This window comes from Mytilus californianus, unplaced genomic scaffold, assembly GCF_021869535.1.
Source record: "Mytilus californianus isolate M0D057914Y unplaced genomic scaffold, xbMytCali1.0.p SCAF_4, whole genome shotgun sequence".
Classification (NCBI taxonomy): domain Eukaryota; kingdom Metazoa; phylum Mollusca; class Bivalvia; order Mytilida; family Mytilidae; genus Mytilus; species Mytilus californianus.
In genome coordinates, this window is record NW_026262690.1 from 11,917,458 (window position 1) to 11,941,413 (window position 23,956).

The 23,956-nt window shown below is 32.0% G+C and overlaps 1 protein-coding gene across 4 annotated transcripts in view; it reads right to left on the minus strand.

Annotated features, from left to right (window-relative positions):
- Nucleotides 1-14,653: 14,653 nt before the first annotated feature.
- Nucleotides 14,654-23,956, minus strand: part of LOC127737477 (neuroligin-4, X-linked-like) — a 111,218-nt gene continuing 101,915 nt past the window's right edge. For 3 of the 4 annotated variants that reach the window (XM_052248193.1, XM_052248196.1, XM_052248194.1), the window contains exons 4-7: nucleotides 22,695-23,493; nucleotides 20,619-20,716; nucleotides 19,051-19,104; nucleotides 14,654-15,804 (exon numbers count right to left, since the gene is read on the minus strand). In XM_052248193.1, coding sequence (XP_052104153.1) covers nucleotides 14,873-15,804; nucleotides 19,051-19,104; nucleotides 20,619-20,716; nucleotides 22,695-23,493 — 1,883 coding nt within the window. In that variant the 3' untranslated portion in view covers nucleotides 14,654-14,872. The remainder of the gene's footprint in view (nucleotides 15,805-19,050; nucleotides 19,105-20,618; nucleotides 20,717-22,694; nucleotides 23,494-23,956) is intronic. The other variant, XM_052248195.1, reaches the window with a different exon arrangement.

A 23,956-nucleotide genomic window follows, 5' to 3' on the forward strand; every position in this document is an offset into this window, starting at 1 on the left:
TGTTTCACCAGCCTTTTTCATTATGATGTTATTACGTTATTTAGATAAATATACTAATGAGTTCTAACTGTTGAGCCACATTTCCCAAACGTCTATTAGCTTTTGTTCTAGTCATGGATTTTCTATTCTCCCGCGTACTAAGTACACTGTATAACAGTTTTGAAATTGAGGAAAAGGCAAAACTTAAACCGAGTTATATCAGAAAATGTCAAGCTAACGGAGTATAATAAAATCATTACGAAATTATGTCTCTGGAACTTCATTATCTAAATTCCACCAGTGACAGGAACTGTTTAGATTAAAGACTATATTTAAAGCGTAATTATTACAGTTTTCTCTTAGGAGTTTCGAGCTAATATTAAATTTATGTTCAAAAGTCAAGTAAAGTACACCGTACGGCTTTGAATGATATTGTATTTTTATACTTTGCAGGTTTACTTCTGTTTCCGATAAAAATTGATGCTTTACATAAACTGTATTATTTTTTTGTAAATTGCTTGTTGGATTTCTTTCTCTTGTATGAAGCTCTTAATATTCAATTTATTGTAGATAGATCAAATAGTATGTTCAAAACGAAAGGGAAAACTGGAAATTATGCCGAGAAAAGAAAACAAGACTAAGACAAAAAACAGACGGAAAGAAAAACAGTCCATAATAAAACACCAGACAGAAAGCCAAATAATTGAGCAACACGAACCCCATCAAAACCTGAAAATAATCGGAGTTGTCCCGGAATGGTCAGCATGTTTTCTTTCATTTGTACTATTCATAGTGTTACTCCTCCGGTTGAAACTCGTTGAGTCATTACCGGTGATACGACTTCATAGAGTAAGTGATTGGCATATATCTTTTGTCTACTGTTAAGACATAACCAAATAAATTATCACCGACATCTTTTTTACCGTCCATTGTATTGAATAGAGGAAGAATATACAATGGGACAATACAAAATTATAATTCGAATCTAAATAGACAATACCATGACAAAAAAAAGCTATGAAACGACGAACAGTCTATTATACACTTTACAGAAAACTAAAGACTGAGCAACACGAACCCGACCCAAAAAATGGGATTAAACTAGGTGATCTGGAGAGGTAAGCAGATCTTGCTCCATTAGTGACACACATGTTGTTGAGAGTAGTACAACATTAGGTGATAACTCACATTCGTCGGTGTCAAAATTGGAGAAAAGATGAAGAGATTATGGCTTAGACAAATAGACTATGTCTATGGTCATCCATGACACAGATGTTTCATAACGGTCAAATTAATAATGATGGTGTCGGTTAAATTTTCAGAGTGATTACTTCTGCTTGACCATCAGGAACCCCTGGTTCAATAGCTGCCGCTTAAGCAGCAACCTCTTTTCAAGGAACCCATGAACGCACTGGGATATCGTTACAGCTGGGAGATATATATCCATGTGCGGGCGCTAGTGGATTAATGCAACACCGAAATTGAAAGCTTTCTATTGGAAAGCTAAATTAATCTTTTTGTCTTTAAGTTTAGTTCTAAACCGACCTTCTTTGTCAATTTATTTGCCATTTATTTGTATTGTGGTCCTGTCATGGGATGTTGTCGTTTTGGTGTTGTGTTTGACGTTGCCATTAAAGCGGGAGGTTTGGCATGCCACAAAACCAGGTTCAACCCACCATTTTTTTCTTAAAATGTCCTATACCAAGTCAGGAAAATGGCCATTGTTATATTATAGTTCGTTTCTGTGTGTGTTACATTTTAATGTTGTGTTTTTGTTGTGTCGTTGTTCTCCTCTTATAGTTGATGCGTTTCCCTCAGTTTTAGTTTGTAACCCGGATTTGTTTTTATCTCTATCGATTTATGAGTTTCGAACAGCGGTATACTACTGTTGCCTTTATGTAAGTCCAGAAAGATTTCACAGTATTTTTCGTGACCTTTTTTTCAAGTTCGATGTTATGGATTTGTTCAACAAAGTAAAATGACACTATTTATATAAGCGGACCGTGAAGATTAAGGATAAGGCTAGCTATTTCCATTCTTTCTGAGAAGCTCATGTATGAAGTCAGTCACATGAAATAAGGAACAAGTCGCCAAGAGGAGCACAGATTGTTCAATTCTCACATGAATGTCGATTGTTGTTTTAATAAGACATATCAAATATTGGTGCTTTCAGGTTCAGAGAACTTTTTATCTTAATCAGAGATTTTTATTCACAAATTCTGATAATTCCCTTCCTTATGCAACATATTCGTATCTACGTTGGCTATTCTTTTTATAAAACAAAGTTGGAGTATTTTTTCAATTCGTTTTAAAGTATAGAACGAGTATTTTTTTGTAAAGTGGAGGTTATTCAGTTGTTTATTATTGCATATCGACCCGATACAAATTGTTTTCGGTTTGATACAAAGGAAATTATGAAAAATGATTTGACATGATCTATTTATCGTGATCTTTCTAATCACATTAAACACTAGAGAGCTATTTCTATGTGTATGTTTGTACATAGTTAATGTATATCTGGTAACTGTATATTTCATCACTGTGTCGTTATGATAATTGTCTATTCATGTACAAAATGTTTTTTGCAGTTATCAACAATATATACATGTTTTCTTCCTCACATACTGTTAAATCATCAAATAGACCATTAAGAAATATGATTACCTACTTTGTTTTGTAATGAAATTGAGTCAATTTCCTATAGTTTTATTAGATTGTAACGCGGTATAAAACTATGAATGCCATAATACCATAGTCAGTAATTGGCACTCAAATTTGAAGTTTGACTATCAGGCTTCAAAATTCGACGGCTGAAAATGAATATCAAATTTTAGTTCACAAACAATCTCGGACTTATTATCATTTGCGCTTTAAACCCTTTAACTAATTTGACTCTTACAACATAAAGTCATTTTCGGAAAAATGGAAAGGTAATACCAAGTGGCCTTTATCACTTGGTAAAAGAAATGTACTGCAATTAAAACAGTTTATTCTCTCTCTTCCGCACAATCTAATATAACTCCAAGGGTTCGCGGGAAGATGTTTAAATCAGGAATTATTTTTTAGTATATGTCTTTTACTTTAGTGAATCAGGAACTATATTCCCTTCAGGAGTACCCGAGTTCGACCCGGTTATTGTCGCATTTATGATGCCCAACATTTAGTTTTGTGTCTGGATGTCTTTGGTCTTTCCTCGACTTATGTTGTTTTGATTGTTTCCCTTTTGATTGTATGTTTCATTTATATGATTTTTAGGTTAAAAGCAACTATATCCACAGAATTCATTTGTTTTTTTCACAGTTTGGTTTAGAAGAAAAACCATGGTTATTAAATACAAAAAATTACACCATAACTAACACAATTCTATATTAATATTCAGGTAATGGTTAGAAAATACATCAAATAACACCATTACAAACTTAATCCCAATTTCATATTGTATTTTCTAGAAATTTACCTGTGACGTCACTTTTTGTGGCGTTGATACATTCGTGTGACGCAAAGTTCATTATTCTATTGTGCTGTATTTGTGTTCTGTCGTAAATGAATTTTAGGTGTTCGTTGTTATTCTGTGGTTTACATGTTGAAATGGACTATTACAGTCCTACAACTAAGCCCAAGAAACTACATCAAAATGATGTTGGATAGAAAATCAGCTTATCAGCTAAACCACTTAGAAAACACAAGATTTTCAAATAAATTTGTCACTTCAATTATAAGTTTGTTTTTTGATGAATACCACATGTTTCACTTTCTTGATAATAGGTGGTAATTGTTGCATGAAGGAATTAATAGTAAATACACAACACCATGTCTTATCAATATTTATAAATGTGAATATTTAGGTAATTACAAAAATAAAAATGTACTACAAATTAAAAAATGTAGGGAAATATGACATCACAAACTTTCCTTTATCCTTTTTAATATTTAATTTCCATGGATTAGTTATAAAAATGTTAAAATAAACAAAATTTCAATTAGTTTCATTGTTCCTGTCCTGGAGTAGTAATATCAGAAACTGAACACATTGTGTATTATTCAACTCAGTTTTGTTTTTGTTTTAAACATCTGTTTGTTAAGGTATATTATCTGTCCCTTATCAGCATTAGATGACAGATTTACAGCTCTATTTAACTATTCTATAATTGAGAGAAGATATGAAATTTTCACTCTAAAGGGCTTAGATGTTAGACTGTATTATATTATTCATTTATGTATTTCTCTGTCCTGAATGTTCTTGCATTTATTTGTCCTTTATTCCTGTCACGTAATGCTGTCATTTTAGCGGATGTTTTTTCATTGTTTTTTTAAGTGGGAGGTTTGGCTAGCCATAAAACCAGGTTCAACCCACCATTTTGTCTTAAAATGTCCTGTACCAAGTCAGGAATATGGCAATTGTTATCACATAGTCCGTTTTTATGTATGTTGGCGTTTGTTTTTATAGCAGTTCAATGTTTCTGTTGTTCCGTTTTGTTTCCTCTTATAGTTGATGTGTTTCCCTTAGTTTTGGTTTGTGACCCCGATTTGTTTCAGTTAAATCGATTTATGACTATTGAACAGCGGTATACTACTATTGCCTTTATTATTCAACACCTATCACGATATTACATGTATTGACATGACATCTGCATTTTAAATTTGATTCATTTTAACACTGTACATCTATTTGACAGTAAAAGAGAGGCAAAAAATACCAAAGGGACATTCAAACTTATAAGTAGAAAATAAACTGACAACGCCATGGCTACAAAAGAAAAAGACAAACAGAGAAAATAACAGTACACAAAACACAACATAGAAAACTAAAACTAAAGGTTTCTTTAAAACATTCTATTTTGTATAATTCGTAATAATTAATATTAATTTTGAGTTGTGTTCAAGCTTGATTTAAAAAAAAGATGTGGTAGTGTTTAATAGACATTAATTTGATTTTTCTGGTCAATTAAAAAGCTTACGAATAACCTTGAAATATTGAAAAGACGAATGTTACTTGATCAATTTTGTGAAACTTCATAATGGTGCATTATTTGTTGCAAGTAAACAAACAATACTTTTCTGATAGTTCATTATGGTACATCCTCTTTTAAGGTCTGAAAATATAAAAGAAACGTTTCTACCCATAAACAAGAGTACTGACTATGATAATCTCTGTTTAAAATGATGGCAAATAACGTCAATGGTTATAGATGCTTTTAAATATTTGAAGTGCATTTCCTGTTCAATGAATGTGCACAGATATCGTCAGCTACAATGTTATTATTTCCGCAAACTAGTTACACAAAGTTATTGCCATTCAATAGTAATCGTTAAAGCGTTAATTTACGATAAAAGGTGCGAATACTTAAAGAATAGAAACATTGCTTATTTTTCAAACGATCATGATTCACTATCTTATAAATAAAGGAAGGCTTTGCAACCTTTGAAAAAAGTAAAATACCAAAAAACCGAACTCCAAGGAAAAAATTCAAAACGGAAAGTCCCTTATCAAATGGCAAAATCAAAAGCTCAAACACATCAAACGAATGGAAAACAACTGTCATATTCCTGACTTGGTACAGACATTTCATCACGTAGAAAATGCATCATCCCTTAATGTTTCTGTATTTGGCAAAAACGTCTTGTTGACACTTTGTTGGTATATGGTAAGATTGTCAATGATAAAACAATTTAAAAAGTATAAATACAATGATATAACATTTACGGTAGCGTACGGTTTTCAAAAATGAACAAAATCCATCATGTATATTAATCTACATGCATACAAGGTCCGGGGAATGGATTGCGACCAAGGTTTTCCTTACGCTTTTAGGTCCAAAAAAGCACAAAATCATCGTAATTTGACAGTACCTCGGAAATGTGTTTACATTGGAGTCTATAATGAACTCTTTTGAAGTAAGAGCAGTAAGGTTTTTGAATAGACACATGTTGGAACTGAATCATGGCCTTTTGATATTTTAATGTTATTTGAAATTTAAGGTCATATTTGGCCAAAAGTGAATGAAAAAACTAGTATGCTAGGCGGCAGCCAAGTATTTTTCTGTCATGTAATTTTTACAGAATTTCTCGATAGCAATTTCATTAGTAAACAGCAGTTTGAACTTTACCGTTTGCTCATTACAGAAACAGGATAACAGGGTTTTTTAAATAGGCGACTTTATTTGTATTCATGGTACTTGTACAGTAGTTAGTTGATTGCTGGATAATGCAGTGTCTCCCCTCCTATTCCTTAATCCTAACGTATCTTGCAGTGACACCGGAATTCACTGCATTAAGTATCCAATGGATTGGCAGTTGACCGTGGCTGCATAATTTTTTATATAAACGTATATATTTGTATTTACAATGTGTCAATACGATATGTGTCACATGGAGAGCAGAACTTAACAACCTGTTAATACATTGTGTGTCGCATGCAGATCTGTGAATTACAACGTGTCAATACGATGTGTGTCACATGGAGAGCAGAACATTACAACTTGTCAATACAATGTGTGTCCCATTCAGATCAGGGAATTACAATGTGTCAAAACGATGTGTGTCACATGGAGAGCAGAACATTACAACTTGTCAATACAATGTGTGTCGCATGCAGACGAGAGAATTACAACGTGTCAATACAATGAATAGAGCAGGAAATTACGAAATAGGAAACAACGACTTGCCAATACAATAGGTGTCGCCTGCAAGCCAGGAAATTACCACCTATCTACGTTTACCTACGTTCGTTATGAACGCAGGAGCTGTTGCTCCTCTGTATTCTTCTCTATTCGTTTCTTCTGCGATAGTGTTATCTTTTCCGGTTCCTCTACTTGTGTGGTGTCCTTACTCAAATGTATAGTTCAATTTCATAGGATTATCTTTCCAATATGTGTCTAGTATATTCACAAATATCTTCACTTTGGTCGTTGTTACAACATGTTCTGGCAAGCTGTTCCATGTGTCTACTACTCTGTTAGTAAATAAGTGTTAACGCACATCTAATTTGCATCTTTGCTAGTTGACTTTAAATAAATGGCCTCTGGGGTACTGTTGTTTATAGTAAACAGGACACTAGTTGCTTTACTGTCATACATTGCGGCTAATATTTTGAAAGTTTCTATCAAATTCCCACGCATTCGTCTAAATTTCAATGTTGGCAATTTTGTATTTGTAGTCGTTCCATGTAACTTTTGTCTATTAGATTTTTGACCTATTTTCCATCTTTGGGGTACCGTCTTACTCTTAAAGTTTCGTTAAATATCGTTTAATATTATTTGCTAGTTCAAATAAAACCTTTTGGTGTACTTGATTAGGACTTGGTAATTTATACGTATTAAAGTCATCTGTTCACTTCTATACTATTAAAAAGTTCTACACTCGAGAAACCGTCACAATATCTCTTACTACTATCTACTGGATTGTTTAATTATAATGTAAATATACCACTGAAGAAATCAGCTAGTACTTCTGCTTTTTCATTATCTGTAGAAGCTATAAATTCTGCATCATTTACTTTTATGTGCAACTCTGAAATACCAGATATAGATTTACGTTTTGAGTTTACGTACTTCCAAAAAGTGTTTACTCTATTCCTAGCTTTTTAATATTCTCTGTATTTTGTACAATCCCTTGTTTCCAAGTAGCGGGTCCTTACCCTCTGTTTCCTCTTACATCTTATTGATTAACTCGATAGTGGCATTTTTCTCTTTTTCTTACTATTTGATTTAATTTTAGGAATACATTTTCATTCATTGTATCAGTTAGTTTTGCATAAAAATACTAATCATATCTGTGCATTTTCCATCTCATATCAAATTCTAGTTTAAATTTAACTTCTTTCTCATTTTATCATAGTCACCTTTAAAATAGTTGAATTTCTGACTTGCACCCGAATCAAAATTAATATATCGGTAAAAGATATATTTAATACGCAATGATCGCTAGATCCAAGTGGATTATCATAATTAATTTCCCCTTCTCATTTGCCACCCTTTACTTATAACAGATCAATGGTTGGTGGTTGTTGATTTATCCTATATCTAGTAGTTTATCGACTAATTGATCAAAGTAACAATCTCTAATACATTCTATCAATCCCAGATCAGATTCGTCACCAGCTTCCGACCATGTCTAATTTATCTTTGGAAAGTTAAGGTCTCCTGTAATAAGTATACGACTAATCGTCACCTCAAGTCGACTATCATTTATCAAAAGCTCATTTAAATTATCATAATTAGTTTTATCAGACGACGGGCTTTTAAATCTAGATATACAGCCCATCAGTAACTTGTCTTTGTTTTTTAAGTTTATTTTAACCCATACATACTCTTTAAACTCAGATTCAGTATTTACTTCGACGGCCTTTAAGCCTGGTACCTTTTGATAGCTATTATTTGTGTGTGTCTCTGTCCTGTATGTTCTCCCATTTATTTGTATTGTAGTCCTGTCATGTAGTCTTGTCATTTTAATGTTATATTTAACATTGCCGTAAAAGCGGGAGGTTTGGCTAGCCACAAAACCAGGTTCAACCCACCATTTTTTCTTAAAATGTCCTGTACCAAGTCAGGAAAATGGCCATTGTTACATTATAGTTCGTTTCTGTGTGTGTTGCATTTTAGTGTTGTGTTTCTGTTGTGTCGTTGTTCTCCTCTTATATTTGATGTGTTTCCCTCAGTTTTAGTTTGTAACCCGGATTTGTTTTTTTTTCTCAATCGGTTTATGAATTTCGAATAGCGGTATACTACTGTTGCCTTTATTTATAAAAAGTCTTTCCACGAACAATGAACAGAAGTATTTACGGTTTTCTATACAACTTCCGTATTATGTGTCTTTACGATTCCTTTAGTACTCTCACGGTGCGCCTTGCTTATGGTGGGCCGCTCAATAAGTACTTGTATTTCCCCGACTTATCGTTTTTGACATCTGCATCCAGAAACTTCTTCCTGTTTCCATCTCTTTTTTCTTTTGTCATATCATGAGGTACGCTGATACTGTAGTACGGACTCTCATCATCAATACCTTTTAGATTTGATAATTCTTTCACAAATGTGAGTCTGGACTCAGTATCTGCCCATATTATCTTTAATGGTCTTGGTTTTTTATCCTTTAACTCACTATATGATTCTTTCTTTTTACCTAGTCTTGTGACATGAACAATACTACTTTTCTCAGTTTCAAGGAATGAAGCAAGTTTTTAACGTAATCAGTGTCCCTCTGTTTACGAACTATGCTTTATGTTTTATAACCCCATTTACCCCTTGAATAATAATATTTTCTCTCAATAATACTCTCTCGAATGTCTGATACTTATTAAGATTCTCTTTAATCTCATCTAGCTCAGATTGACCTGTACTATCAGTTTCTTTCATAGTTTCTTTTATAATCACCTTAACCTGACCAGTATCTACTTTCTTTGTGATGTCTGTTTCTGGTTTCCAAACTCTTTTCTCCATCGTTAGAAGAAACTCTGCACATCTCACCTCAGCCTCTTTGTCAGTTCGAATGTTTTTCTTCGCAAAGTTGACAGAAGCAATGCAGGGATTGATTCATAACTACCTAGTATTGTTCATAGGTCAAGTATAGGCACTAACTACAGTAACAATTTTCACAATATTCACTCTAGATTATTTTGTTGGTTTCTTGGGGGGAGTCTTTTTTTAAATGTTTTACATTTCAAAATGTCTCCCTAGTTTTTGTCGGACTTGATATGTTTTGTGTATGGGAACTTAATCCTGATTGGCTGGTAGGTTTTGATGTTTTTGATGCGTTTGTATTTTTTGTGGCATAATAGCGATTCGAGAATGCGAGTGACAATAATGTAAACAATGGGCTACAATATGACGTAATCCTAACTAATAAGTATATGGCAACTCCAAATAATTATCTTTATCGTATTATATATTGCCTATTTTCACTATCTACCTTATCATTTGTCCGTTCCTACATTTATTATTGCAACATAAACTAAAATTAATATCTGGAGCCTAAAAAAATTTCATTAGTCTGCAACCGGGAGATTTATACCTCTTGCCAATACAATAGGTGTCGCCTGCAGACCAGAGAGATAAGATTGGTGTCGCAATTTTGATGTGCAGGATTTCACAACTTGCCAATACGATGAGTGACGCATATAGAAAAGGTAGCATAATTATTATTAATTCAAAAGACGACGAGTGTCGCTTGCATAACACGATATCACAATTTGCTAATACAATGGGTGTCGCATGCAGAGCCGGATATTACCAATAGAAACACAAATGGTGTTGCATATACAGCAGGATATTTTGTCTCCTCTTCATCACTTGGCAGTGTTTCCTGTTTAAATAAGAGTTTTAATACGCGATCTGCTGAATAAGATATAATGTCTGCCATATGGGATAATGTATTGATTCATTCATATGGTGTTTCGTGTTTCGAATTTGTCTGGCATTAATATTTTTTAACTTTGCAAACGAAATAAACTAGAGGCTCTAAAGAGCCTGTGTCGCTGACCTAAGTCTATTAGCATCCTCAATAATGGACTCTCTTAAACATTGTGGACTTGAATAGAATTCATGACAAAAACCTTTTGTTTTATTGATCTTGTATTGCTGATCATTTTTTCTGTTTACAGTTTCTCTCTATTTTCTTTAGTTTTATCCCAAAACACAAAAAAAAAATATCATTTAAAGGCAATCATTCCTATAGATAGTTAACCAACGTCTTTCTCATCATTTTTTGCTTTTAAAGAGTCTATCTATCTTTTACAGTTTTCAAGATAGTAGGCAAAAACGTAAAATATTGGTAAAAATCGTCATTAGAGAGTAAAAACTCCTACAAGGAGTCGACTGACGATTACAGCTATTTTGCTTATTTGTAGATCAAGTCTTGCTGATCATTTTTGTTTATTTATAAGTTTCTATTTATCTATCATAATTTTTCAGATATAAGGCAAAAACGCAAAAAAATGGTAAAAATCATTATCAAAGGGCAATATCTCCAATAAGGCGTCGTCAGAAAATAAACTAATTTGAAAATCTTGTCTTGCTGACCATTATTGCTTATTCAAGTTTCTAATCATCTATTATAGTTTTTCAGATATAAGCAAAAACGCAAAATATTTATAAAAATTGTCATTGAAGGGCAAAAACTCGAATAAGGAGTCGTCTGACGATTTCGACCATTAGACTTATTTGTAGATCGTGTCTGGCTGAATGATTTGTATCCTGGTGTTTTTCTTTTCATAGTTTGTTGTGTAAATACTATGTCTGTTTTTCTTCAATTTATGATGTTTGATTGAAACTAAAATAATCTCTTTTGTCGTAAGGTTTAATCATCAGTCATCCCTCGTTGTCAATTTATAGATGTAAGTCACCAAACATAAAGCCGACTCAATGGGATAAATGCAATCAAAATAATAACCAAAGTTTGAATTGTTTTTTACAAAGAATGCCATGTTCCTTCCCAAAAACATATTTGTATCTGCGTTTGCCATTTATTTAAGAAACAAATGTGAACTCATTCTTTCATGATGTCTTTTATGTAAAGGCTAAAAATGTCTTCATAATATTGTCCTCTCCTGGTCTAGTTCAAAGTTTGGTGACCATGTTGAACTCGTCGATCCCATTGATCTATAAGTAAAAGATACCATGGATATAGTTATGGTAGCTTCACATCCACACTTACATCTACAGATTTACAATGTTGGTCGGTTGAGAAATGTAGCGACAAAAGAGATTGTTTAAGCTTTCTAATTGTGAAGTTTCCAGTCTATGGTGCATCATTCCAGCAGCGTCTTCATATGAAATATATGTCTCCCATTTGATACGATATTCAAGACATTACTTTTTTATCATCATGTTTTTCTTCATAACGTTTTACTTCTAACAAAGAAGCTATTGAACAACCCGTTCCAAGCAGTAAAGTTGAATCCTCTCTTCAAAGTGTTTACGACGACATCACGAATATCTATGTCAAAAATGACCACGGATACGTTCCAATTGTCTTATCCACCAATCCACGATTGTGACACAATTAAATATTATCATCACATTTGTACTTATCATGATCCACACGAGGTGTCCTACAAGTGGAGTAGTATACTGTCCAGAGAATCTGAGAACACCCTAGGGTTTTTAGCGGGGTTCGTGTAGCTTAGTTTGTAGTTGTTTATGAAGTGGTTTGTGGACGTATGGACTTGTTCGTCGTTTCGTCGTTTTTCGTTTTTTGCCATGGCGTGTAAGTGTTTCTCCAACTTATAAGTTTTGAATGTACCCTTTGTATCCCCTGTCTGTTCTAATCACGATTTTTGTGTTTTACTTTTTTATTTAGTTGTTTTAAATGTGGCAAAATTAGCAAATCATTTAGGTTAACAAGATAGACGGTTGCTGCTTACAAGAACGATGTTGACCAATGGGTTCTGAATCGAAAAAGCCCTCCCGAAAGTATTATATACGCTTCACGATTTGAATGACTGGAATCCAATAACTGTGTTACAGACGAAAATATATGTTTGAATTGTCGTTGCAACCTTATTCCTTAATCATGCAGTTTATGTAATTTGAGTTACAAACAAAAACGGTATTGTCTGGGTCTTTGTTTTTGGAGCAAACCATTTTTCATGTAAGTATTAAAGATCCTTAGCAGTATTTGATTCTTTTGAGATAGATGTAGCATGAGAGTTCATAAACCTTTTTTTTGTCTGGCATAATCATTCTTGCATAATTATAAAAGTTTTGTGGATTTAAATTCAAAATGTGCCCTTTTGCAAACTTCGTGGTGAAGTGTTGTTGACAATGTTAATTAGGTTATCAGTTATAACAGGGCCTGTCGGATTATATATGAAAAATAACTTTGCACATTTTAAACGTAAAGTCGTGTTTGTAATTGAAAACATATGTTAGAAGCTATTAGGAATCGTGCTCGATATACCGAATTGCGGTCGTATAACTTATCGATTTAAGTAAATGGAAAAATGTAATGAAGATACCAAGGGGCAATCAAATCATTTAAGTAGAATAAAAACAGAAACTACAATGGTAAAGAGTAACACGCTCAACAAATATATAAATCTTCTGTATGCGTAAATCCATAACACTTGAACATGTGGAATTTTGAAATGTAAACGCAGTATTTTAAACAAGAGAGAATCAAAATTGACAATGCGATTTTGTCTTCGGTTGATTTACGTAAATTAATACATTTGAACCACCAAATACTTCATTCTATTCCATTTCATTTGTTTAAATATTACAGGTAATATTTCTTTTCAAGTCACGTGCAACGACGTAAAAGTACAGTGAACATGGTATTAGCAGAACGATGAAAGCTATCTTATGACAACTGTTCAGTTTTATGTGAGTGCATGTTGATCGAGCAATGCCTGAGCAGGGCTGGTTACTATATTGACAGTACAGCGGGAAAAAATATCTTTTTTTTTCGTATCCAGTCTAAATCAATGATGGTGAACTTTGATTTTCGAAAAGCGAAATCAGTTCTAGCCAGTAAAGCAGACATGATTGTTTGTGAAATATATATCATTAGAACATACTCACCCATTCTCGTCCAATGGAAAATCAGTATTTTCCCTCATATTTTTCATAGTACATGGCTTTCCATGCACTATAAAATACTATACATAAATGACTTTTCATTGTAGATTAATTATGAAAGTGAACTCTTAAAAACTGCTCTAACGAAGTGTTGATTCCCCAAAGGCAATTTCCAATGGAAAAGAGCCAAAAAAATCATTAGTACTGATGGTTGTCTAATTATTATAAATGACATCAGGAGAACAGAACTATAAAACTATAAAAGCATTTTAAGTTGAGATATTAACATTGTAAATGTTATTTAATGGTACATATATAGACCCCCTCCCAAAAAAAAAAAAAGAAATTGAAAAGGGGGTAAAGGTGTGGGTAAAATACATGAAGTATTTAATCTGATTTTATACGAGACCTTCCTTAAAATCAATGACTGTTGATAAAAGATAAAAGAAAGTTTTAAAAAAATGTATTCATCAATAAAAAAAGACAAGCATCTGATGTTGAAACGATTGTAAATGAAAATTCATTGATTAAGTTTTTTTTCATAATTAAAAATTATACAATTTAAGAAAAGCTGATTTAAATAACATTGTGTGCGTTTTAAAATAAAGGAATTCTCGATATATAAGATTAAATTCTACCTGAAGCAGAAAACATCTCCATTTTTGAATAATTTATCCTTTTTTGTTATCACAAAACTATATCATTGCTCTTTCATTCCATTAATTGAAATGATCATTAAAATGATTTACATCCCTTTTACTAACCATGTTAACAATTCAAGTGAGCTGATATCAAAATTTGATTATAACAATGAGAGGCTAATTTTGTTATGTCACTCGAAGGTGTGAATATGTTCTAAATTTGTCAGACAATACTTGGTCATGTTTTATGAACATTTAAAACCCTCGGCTACGCCTCGGGCTTTAAATCTTCATAAAACATGACCAAGTATTGTCTAACCTATAATTATTACTTGCATAGGATGTTTTTTTGTTTGTTTAGTGCTTATATACGTGACTGTGTCCCAAAATAACTAGTTAAGCTTTTACTGTATTCACTCATTTTTTTCAATTCTCTTTTTAAAGTTGTATTATAGTCTTTGATTATGTTTCCTTTATGATATAAAAACATTTTTGTAAAGAATATCTTGTCATGTAAAGTCCTTGTAGTTTTCAAAATTTTTATTTAATTATCGTCTCATTAAGAATGATATGAAATCAGTTCAAACCGGATATGTAAAGGAATGATATCAACACACAAATAGCACACATACACACTAATCCATTTGTCGCCATGTACACAATGGTAAAATGAAATATGTACAAGAAAAGTTTATCGTTAAATGTATACACACTATATACACAGTAGCTGACTACATACAACTATACTATCGTTATTGCATTATTCGAACCAGGACCAGAAGTTTGATTATGTTTATTTACACTTCGATCACTGCCATGTGGTGAACGATCCGGGGGTTTGCCGGAAATATGATTTAATGAATTGCCACTTTTACTCGAACTAGCAATTGAGTTTGTCTGCGAGTGAGGCACTCGCGTTCGATGCATAGGAGAATTAGTGTTCGTTGGCACTGGTGTGTAACTATATTTATCAGAAGTTTCTGACTGTTTCGATATAACAGAATATACAGGATTGTTTTGAATATCTGGTTTAGAATTCGGAAGTGGTCCAGATAAATGATTAACCGGAACTGTTGTAATTTCGTCGCCGTCTGGTTCGTTGCTATTTCCCCTACTTTGTGAATTTCTACTAGCGTTAGCTGCTTCACCTTGTTTTATCTTCTTAATTCTTTCTCTTTGATAATAAACTCCGGCATATATTAAAATATTAATAAATAATAAAGAACACCCTATTGCTACAGTGATACTTAATGGGACGGAACTTGTTGCTATCGATTCTTGTGTTCTTTCTCCAGCAATCGCGGGGTTCTCATTTGTAGTAATTTCTTTCGGTGGATCTGTAATTTCCTCTTGTGATGTTTGTCTCGGTGTCGATCGATGGTAATTTCGGTCCATCCCATCAAACCCCGGATGATTAGTCACATGAACATCATTGAGAAGCCGCGTTACTGGGGGAGTTGGAGGCGGTAAGGGAAATAAACGAGTGAATTTAGATACCAGTCCGTCTGGATCGTCAAACGTAGATATATTTTTCCAGTCGAGAAGTTCGTGTTGAGACGTCTCAGATTTGATACCGGTATTAGGATCTTGTTTCTTGTTAATTTGTGGTATTAGATTCAACCACAAAGCCAGTTCTGATCCTCTGTAGTGATGTTTTATCTGTGGACGTTTTCCTATAAAATATTACAAAACAAACGATCGTTTATATTTTTAATCATACTTAATAAAAATCGTGTGAATTACTTGGTATTGAAGTAAACAGTTTGGGATTTTGTGATGTACTAAAATTTCACAAAGCATTTTATAATCAACATAAGTTGCTTCAATTGGTTTATTCCTCAATTTTAATTTATCCTTACAGTACATATATTTACTTAAGTCTTTTTAGGGTGTTCTCCTTACAGTACATATATTGATTATAGTCTTTATAAAGTTTTCTCCTTACAGTACAAATATTTACTTTAGTCCTTATAGAGTTTTCTTCCATTATAACTTGGTGCCATTAATTTGGAATGGAGGATTTACAATTTGTTTTACATTCTTCAATCCAGTTCGACTTACTGATTATATTTTTTAATATAAAACATTCTGACAGCTTTTCTTTTCGATCCAATATATATCATTCTACTATTTACCCTGTTTTGAAGGAACAAGCTTGTGTTGCAATATGTAAGGTATGTATTTCCTCAATACTTGAAAATAAAATTCCGATATCTTCCTAAATTCGTGTAAAGATTTACAATATCTTAATTCATGTAAAAGACTATAACCTTTTTACCCAGTTTGTTACAATATTTGGTAGGAATAATCTCCAATATCTTAATAATCTCAATTTCAAACGGCGAATTTCAAAAATGGATATTGAAGTAAGAAAGTAAAAAATGTAAAAAAAAAAGAATGAAAGAACAAAAAAACCTGACAAGATGGGTCGTCTATTATTAGATTTTTTTTCTTTTTGTCTGCACGTTATGTGTATAACGATGTTGTCTGTCTCTAATATTTATTTTTTTTTGGGGGGGGGGGGGCTTTTAAAAGGTTGTTTTGGTGGAATATAGTTTACAGAATGTGTTAGTCTCGTTCCGTTGGTTGATAACGTTTGATTTTGTCATAAACTTCCCCTTTTTGGATTTACTTTGGAGTTCGGCATTTTTGTGTTTTACTTTTTTATTTAGTAGTTAATGTGGCAAAATTAGCAAATCATTTAGGTTAACAAAAAACTGCAATAATTTAGCAGATGTAAACTGGAATTCAAAAAGATTGATGAGGTAAGCAAAATATGTTTTTTTAAATTATCATCCTATACATCGAAACTATTATAGACTAAAAGACCTAAATAGAGGGATCTGTTTTAATCAAAATATAAAAGATATTCTATCAATAAAGATAGCATATCGTATAATTTTTCCAAAACATATGTTTTATACAGAAATATTTCGAGATACGCCTGTAAAATTTCCTATAAAATGTTAAAACAAACCAAAGCATCTGTTTTAACTACATTTGACGGTACTGGTATTACAGGAGGATTCTGCTTTATTATTTTCTGTTATTGTAAATGATGTTATCAATGTTTCTTATTTATGTTCATCATTCACAGCAAAATATATTTAAATATGTGCATGAGCTACTAATTGTGAACGTTTTCGTTATCAAGTCTTTCGTACATTCATGTACCTTTCTTATTGGCAGTTATGAACATCGGGTAAACTACTTCTGCCTTAATATATCATTGCCTTTATATTAATCGTAGGAATGAAAAAATAAATATTTAGAAAGGATTTGAGCAGAGTAATTGATATCTTAGTACTACATGTCTGTTATTCCATACCAAAGAATATAAAATGTGCGCACAAAAAAAAATCTCTTGAATTCTTAAAATAAAAATCTCTGTCTAAAAGATAAAACAAAGAAACTATTTTTTTATTGAATTTTCGATACACTTTTTATAGGAACTAAATGCATTTTTGCTTTTGGAAAACTGACTATCTCAACTCATATAGACTGAAAAAAACTGAATTAATTTAAGTTATTACTGAATATAATGTTCGAATTTCTTGATAAAGTCTAACATATTTTTTCAGCGGCACGTCTATATTTCATTATCAAAAGCCGAATTCAAATTAAACACACATAACACATGGTTCTTGTCTTCATCATGTAGATATTAATAAATCAAAATCGGAATTTTGCTAACATTATCAAAACTGTCTCACCTAGTTTACCCCTAATTACAACATGATCTAAGAAAAGTAAAATAACAAAATACCGAACTCAAGGAAAATTCAAACCGGAAAGAATTTATATAACGAGATTTTGTTTGTTTTTGCCAGCGCTTTGGTCCAATACAACATATTCTTATCAATATCTTTGAAAACAAAATTTGTTATCAAAGTTGTTTGATGAATAAAACTTAAAGAATAATACAAAAACGATTAATAAATAAGTCTTTTGTAAATCAAAGAAAGTCAGTGACTTTTTGTTTTGGACTTTTTGTGTTTTGACTTTCTGGAATACATTCTCATTATAACGACAAAATTAATTAAATAGGCTATTACATATACCTGAATATTAATGACAAAATTTCAAAAGGAGCCGGTTTTAGCAATTTTGCAGTTTGCCTTTAAAAAACGCAATGACTTTGAAGGTCTTAAACAAATAAATAATACAAAATTATAAAAAGATTTACTGGTACATGTATCTGACAGAGTGTCTTGTGAATATAGATGTCATTTGATGGATTTATAACTATACTTTCTCATCTTTGATTATAATGGGCCTAAACACAATTACTTATTTATGTTCTATGTATGCACTTTGTATAACCAAATGTATCTACTGTATCTGCAAGCAAATCTGTATAATTGATATATTGATAAAAATATTTGACCTTAGGATATTTTCTGTATGTAGTAATTAAGCAAGACAATATTTAACTTGATTATATAATATCCTAAACCTAAAAGCAATGCCACTACGTATAACATAGATAAGAAAAAACCTAAACTATCGATGTGTTTCAGAGTTGACACATTGGTAAATTCTAGAAATAAATATGTTAACCAACGAATACAGGTCTTAAAATTCTAATTGAAAGTGTCATGTTTCATTCTTATTGTTAAAAAACGTGCAATGAAGCAAATAAGCTTTTCTGACGGCCAAAATGATCAACAATTCAGAAGGCATTAGTAAGTTCAATATACAGTTCATTGGCAGAAAATATGAAGGAAAAAACCCAGAGTTATTGTTTTGGAAATGTAATTGTTTTTGTCATGCACTTTCATGTTAACATTTATTCTGAAGAAATGAATAGAGAGGACATTTGTACAAACATATTCTTATTAATTATAATGACTTTTAGAGAATATAATTGAATTGTTAGTATTTATTTTATATAGTTTGCATGCACACAGAGTACATACCCAAAGTATCCCAACACGTTTCTTCACCTATCTCCCCATAGCATGGATTAGTCTCTGATTTCAAAAGAGAAATAATAGTTTTACACTACTGATACTATTTGCCATTTTGTTGCAGGATAAGTTGTACTCCGGTACAAAAATGAACACGATATATATCTATATCAATATCTATATATAGCTAGGTTAACGAATTAAGTTGTCAGATATGGGAATTATTTCTCGAGAGTTCTTTACATGTTTAAGTTTAGATTTAGGAAGTTAATATGATGCCTTATTTTAGTTTTTAGTTAATGTAAAACATGAATTAATAAAACAATGATAAAATAGAAAAACCTGTAAATTTAAATGGAGGTACATGTAATATACTAGTAATAAAACAGGAGGACCATATGTCAAATTAATACAAAAATTTAAATGTCTAAAATATTGTTCTAGTCTGATGACTCATTTCCTCGACTAAAACTGAGCACGCAGATTCTACTGTTTCTATTAAGTAGTTTCTAACACTCTATCAGACTATTGACATATCTTTATTCTGTTTATGTTACTCTGTTGAGGAGGTTAACATAAACGGATTTAGAACCACGATGACTACATTTGCGATTATGTTTTCCCAAGTCAGACTGAAGGGTGGTTTAAAATTGGTAGATAAAATACGATCTGTGTTCTTATTTGCTATCATAAAACGATTGGTTATCGTGTACAAAATATCTGAGCCTGTGTTTGACTTTCCGATTGCCATACAACGGACTTAGTAATTTTGTACACATTTTGGTATGTGTTACCTGTTGTATCTGTCGTTTTATCGGTAGCCGGTAATAGGGTGTGATTGAACTATTTCATAAGTTTACATCTAAAACAGTTTTAGGTCCACAAAATAAATCTCTATATTTTGTAACTTAGAAATACAGTACTATAGATCATTATGACAGGTCCGTTTTTATTCCGTATCGGTGGAAAACTAGTTATTCTTTAAAACAAGGAATAACGTATGTGTATGTGTTATCTTAGAAATTATAAACAACAGTATATTTACAAGTACTTCAATTGTTAATATGTTGATTTAGTAAAAATGTGAAGTTATAAATATAAGAAAGTTTTAATAATATTAAGTTTGAAATTTCAACAAAAAAACAAAATGAGAAAAACAAGCACACGTGTTATGGAACTACAACTAATGTACATATAAGGCTTTATGTACCCCGATTGACTATTGCAATGAACACTTTAATAGCATGCAATTTTATATTAGCAAACTTATTATTTCATTTATATCAAAATCGGTTGCACATCTAAATTTTCAAAAAGTCAGTATTAAATTTTGTTTTTGATCAGTTTACTTGAATCAATTTTGAAGTTTCGTAGATAAATTTAACGATAATGAATTGTTTCCAGTGCTATGATGTCATTTATATGGTCTCCAATGAAAGAGTGATGGACTTGAGTAAAAACAGGCCGTTTCAAAACATTCAAAACATTTCATTTCCTACTCTAAAAACTGAAGACCTATAAAGAAAAGTCTACTAGAAGTAGTTGTTTGACCGAAATATACCTCCATTTATACTTACCTATATGAAAATATCTTTGTTTAGCCATGTCATACTTCGGCCAATACACATCGGAAAATTTGTCTTGTTCTGTATCCTTTAACGGAACGTTAGGATCCCTACAATATAAAAGAGAGGCGAAAGATACCAGAGGGACATTCAAACTCATATGTCGAAAATAAACTGACAACGCCATGGAAAAAAAAAGAAAAAGACCAACAGACAAACAACAGTACACAAAACACAACATAGAAAACTAAAGACTGAGTAACACGAACCCCACCAAAAACTAGAGGTGATCTCAGGTGCTCCGGAAGGGTAAGCAGATCCTGCTCCACATGTGGCACCCTCGTGTTGCTCATGTTAGTACAAACCCGGTAATAAGTCTAATTCGGTAGGTCACATTCGGGAAAAGGGGACGGGATTGTAGTTACGGAAATTCCATAACGGTCAACCAACTCGTGATGGCGTCCGTAAAACTTACGAAGGGATGGTTTCTACTTAACCACTTGGAACTCTTGGTTTAATAGCTTCCTTGTGAGTAACAACCCTCTATCAAGGAAATCATGATAGGAAATATAAAACTTCCTTATACCATGGAAAGTGTCATATAAGTAATGTTTATATCATTTATATATAGTCCTAAATACCATAGAAAGTGTCATATAAGTATGGTTTATATCATTTATATATATTCCAAAATACCATAGAAAGTGTCATATAAGTATGGATATCTCATATATATATATAGTCCTAAATACCATATAAAGTGTCAAATAAGTAAGGTTTATATCATTTATATATAGTCCTAAATACCATGGAAAGTGTCATGTAAGTATGGTTTATATCATTTACATATAGTCGTAAATACTATGGAAAGTGTCATGTAAGTATGGTTTATAGCATTTATATATAATCCTAAATACCGTGGAAAGTGTCATGTAAGTATGGTTTATATCATTTATATATAGTCCTAAATACCATGGAAAGTGTCATATAAGTATGGTTTATATCATTTATATATTGTCCTAAATACCGTAGAACGTGTCATGTAAGGATGGTTTATATCATTTATATATAGTCATAAATACCATGGAAAGTGTCCTGTAAGTATGGTTTATATCATTTACATATAGTCGTAAATACCATGGAAAGTGTCATGTTGGTATGGTTTATATCATTTATATATAGTCATAAATACCATAGAAAGTGTCATGTAAGTATGGTTTATATCATTTATATATAGTCTAATGATATCCGAAATTTAAATTGGAAACGGAAATTGATTGCGAAGTTTTTCGCTATTTTTGTCCACAAACCAGCAATATTACTAGTTAGATCAAATGTATTCAATTCAAAACGCCGCATGTAATGATATAGTCTGTGGCGAAAATAGTCACAATACAATTATAATGTAGAGACAAAAAAATGAAGATTCTACTTCTGTGTTTGAGAAATAAGTTATTGATATACTATTCCATCTACCAAACGGATCTAACTATCACATCTTATTCTATTAAGTTGTCAATTGGATACTGAAAACAACTTCTTATTAACTGTTTATAAAAAGGTTTGTTATGGACATCATGTGATGAAAGAACTACAGACAAGATTAGATTCTGATAGTTTAATAGATAACGTAGTGGTCTTCAAGTATTATTTGTGGTATTCATCAGAACTATTCCTCCTCCATACTGTGTTGCTTTATTTTTGAATGAACCCAATATTGTGAACAATTGGTGGTAACATACAGTAATATGTGAATAGATGATTTTCTTAACTATAAAAGTAATGAAATATATTTTGTATTGATCTTTAAGTGTATTGTTGAAGGCTGACAAAAAGAGACATGATTCTGCATAGGCGTAACGTTTTAAAGAAGAAATAAAACATGCTTAGTAAAGGGCCTACTGAAATACTTTTATTTGTTGACTTCATATGGTTCATCAAGATGAAAACAATTTTTCAAGTGATTTTTTTTATTTATAAGATATGTCAAAGATTTGAAGAAAAAAACAAGCAGGAAAATTATAGGTATAACGAACATTACTTGTAGATGACGCAGTAAGATTACGCTAGATTAATATATTGCCTTACCCTGATTTTGCGAAATTTGTCCAGAATCGCATAACAGCTGCACTCAATTTCTTTTCGTTTTTCGTATAACGACTCGGAAATGGCGATATACCATCAACAAGAGGAGCTCCAAATACATACGGTAATTCGTCACCATGGACACCACTAGACCATTGTGGAAAGTTTTCGGATTGTGTAGAATATCCAAAGTTATAAAAGTATGTACCAGCACCCCGTTTTGCATGTTCATGTGCCATTTCTACCACAGGAGCAACATACAATCCGTCACTCAGCATGTCCATGACATTATCACGGGTAGTATTTCTATCTTGCTCTTTATTCCACTCAGTGTACTGAAAGTCAATGATTTCATATAACTTCTGTCTATGGAATTTATACAAATTGTGAACGAAAGTACGAATTATCTGAGCTTTTCTTTCCTTTGTGATTCCTTCCTCAAGTTCCCGTTGCTTAAGATATGAGTAAGCTTCGTTTCTAGTTACACCGAACATAACAGGGATTTGAGAAAATACTGTGTCCCTTCTTTTTAAAAGTTCTCTAACATTATCTGGGAACATTTGACCACCACCGGGTGTTGGTGCAAAACAGGAATAATATTTTGGAGGTAAAGGCACGTGTTCTACTAGTTCAGTAGCTGTTTTATTGCGCAAACATTTAACAAGTAACTCTGAATCACTTAAATATTGAGAGCAGTTAACATTTACAGCTAACCACTGGGTACATGTTACAGCGTCAAATGATACTGCCCATGGACTGAGAGCTGAACCACTCTGTAAAATGGCACGCTGAATAAGTCGAGCTGTAATGAAATTTGATAACATATATTACAGAATAATTATTTCAGTTATAAGCATCTGTATTTCTTTTTTTAATTAACATCAGTGTAAAGTCAGAAGTACTGTAAATTACAAGATAGAAATGCAACTAGTACTCTGGTCTTCTTAATGTCATATAATCGTGATATCGGTGTATATGATATCGTTATAAAATTAAACATAGTTTGATAAAATCGTATTGTTTACTACTGGTTTTTTTCCATTGATCTCAAATAGTATCTCTTTGGATTCAAAATTTTAAAATACAATGATATGAAAATTATAAAGCTCTTAATATCGGTATTACAAAAGAGGATAACCCAGCAAAAACTAATGCTATTTAAAAAAAAAACACGTAACAAAGAATAAAAGCACAATGGAAACGATCTAAGAATATTGCATTTTATAATACATTCATGCTTTCTTATAAAACATTATGAAAATTGT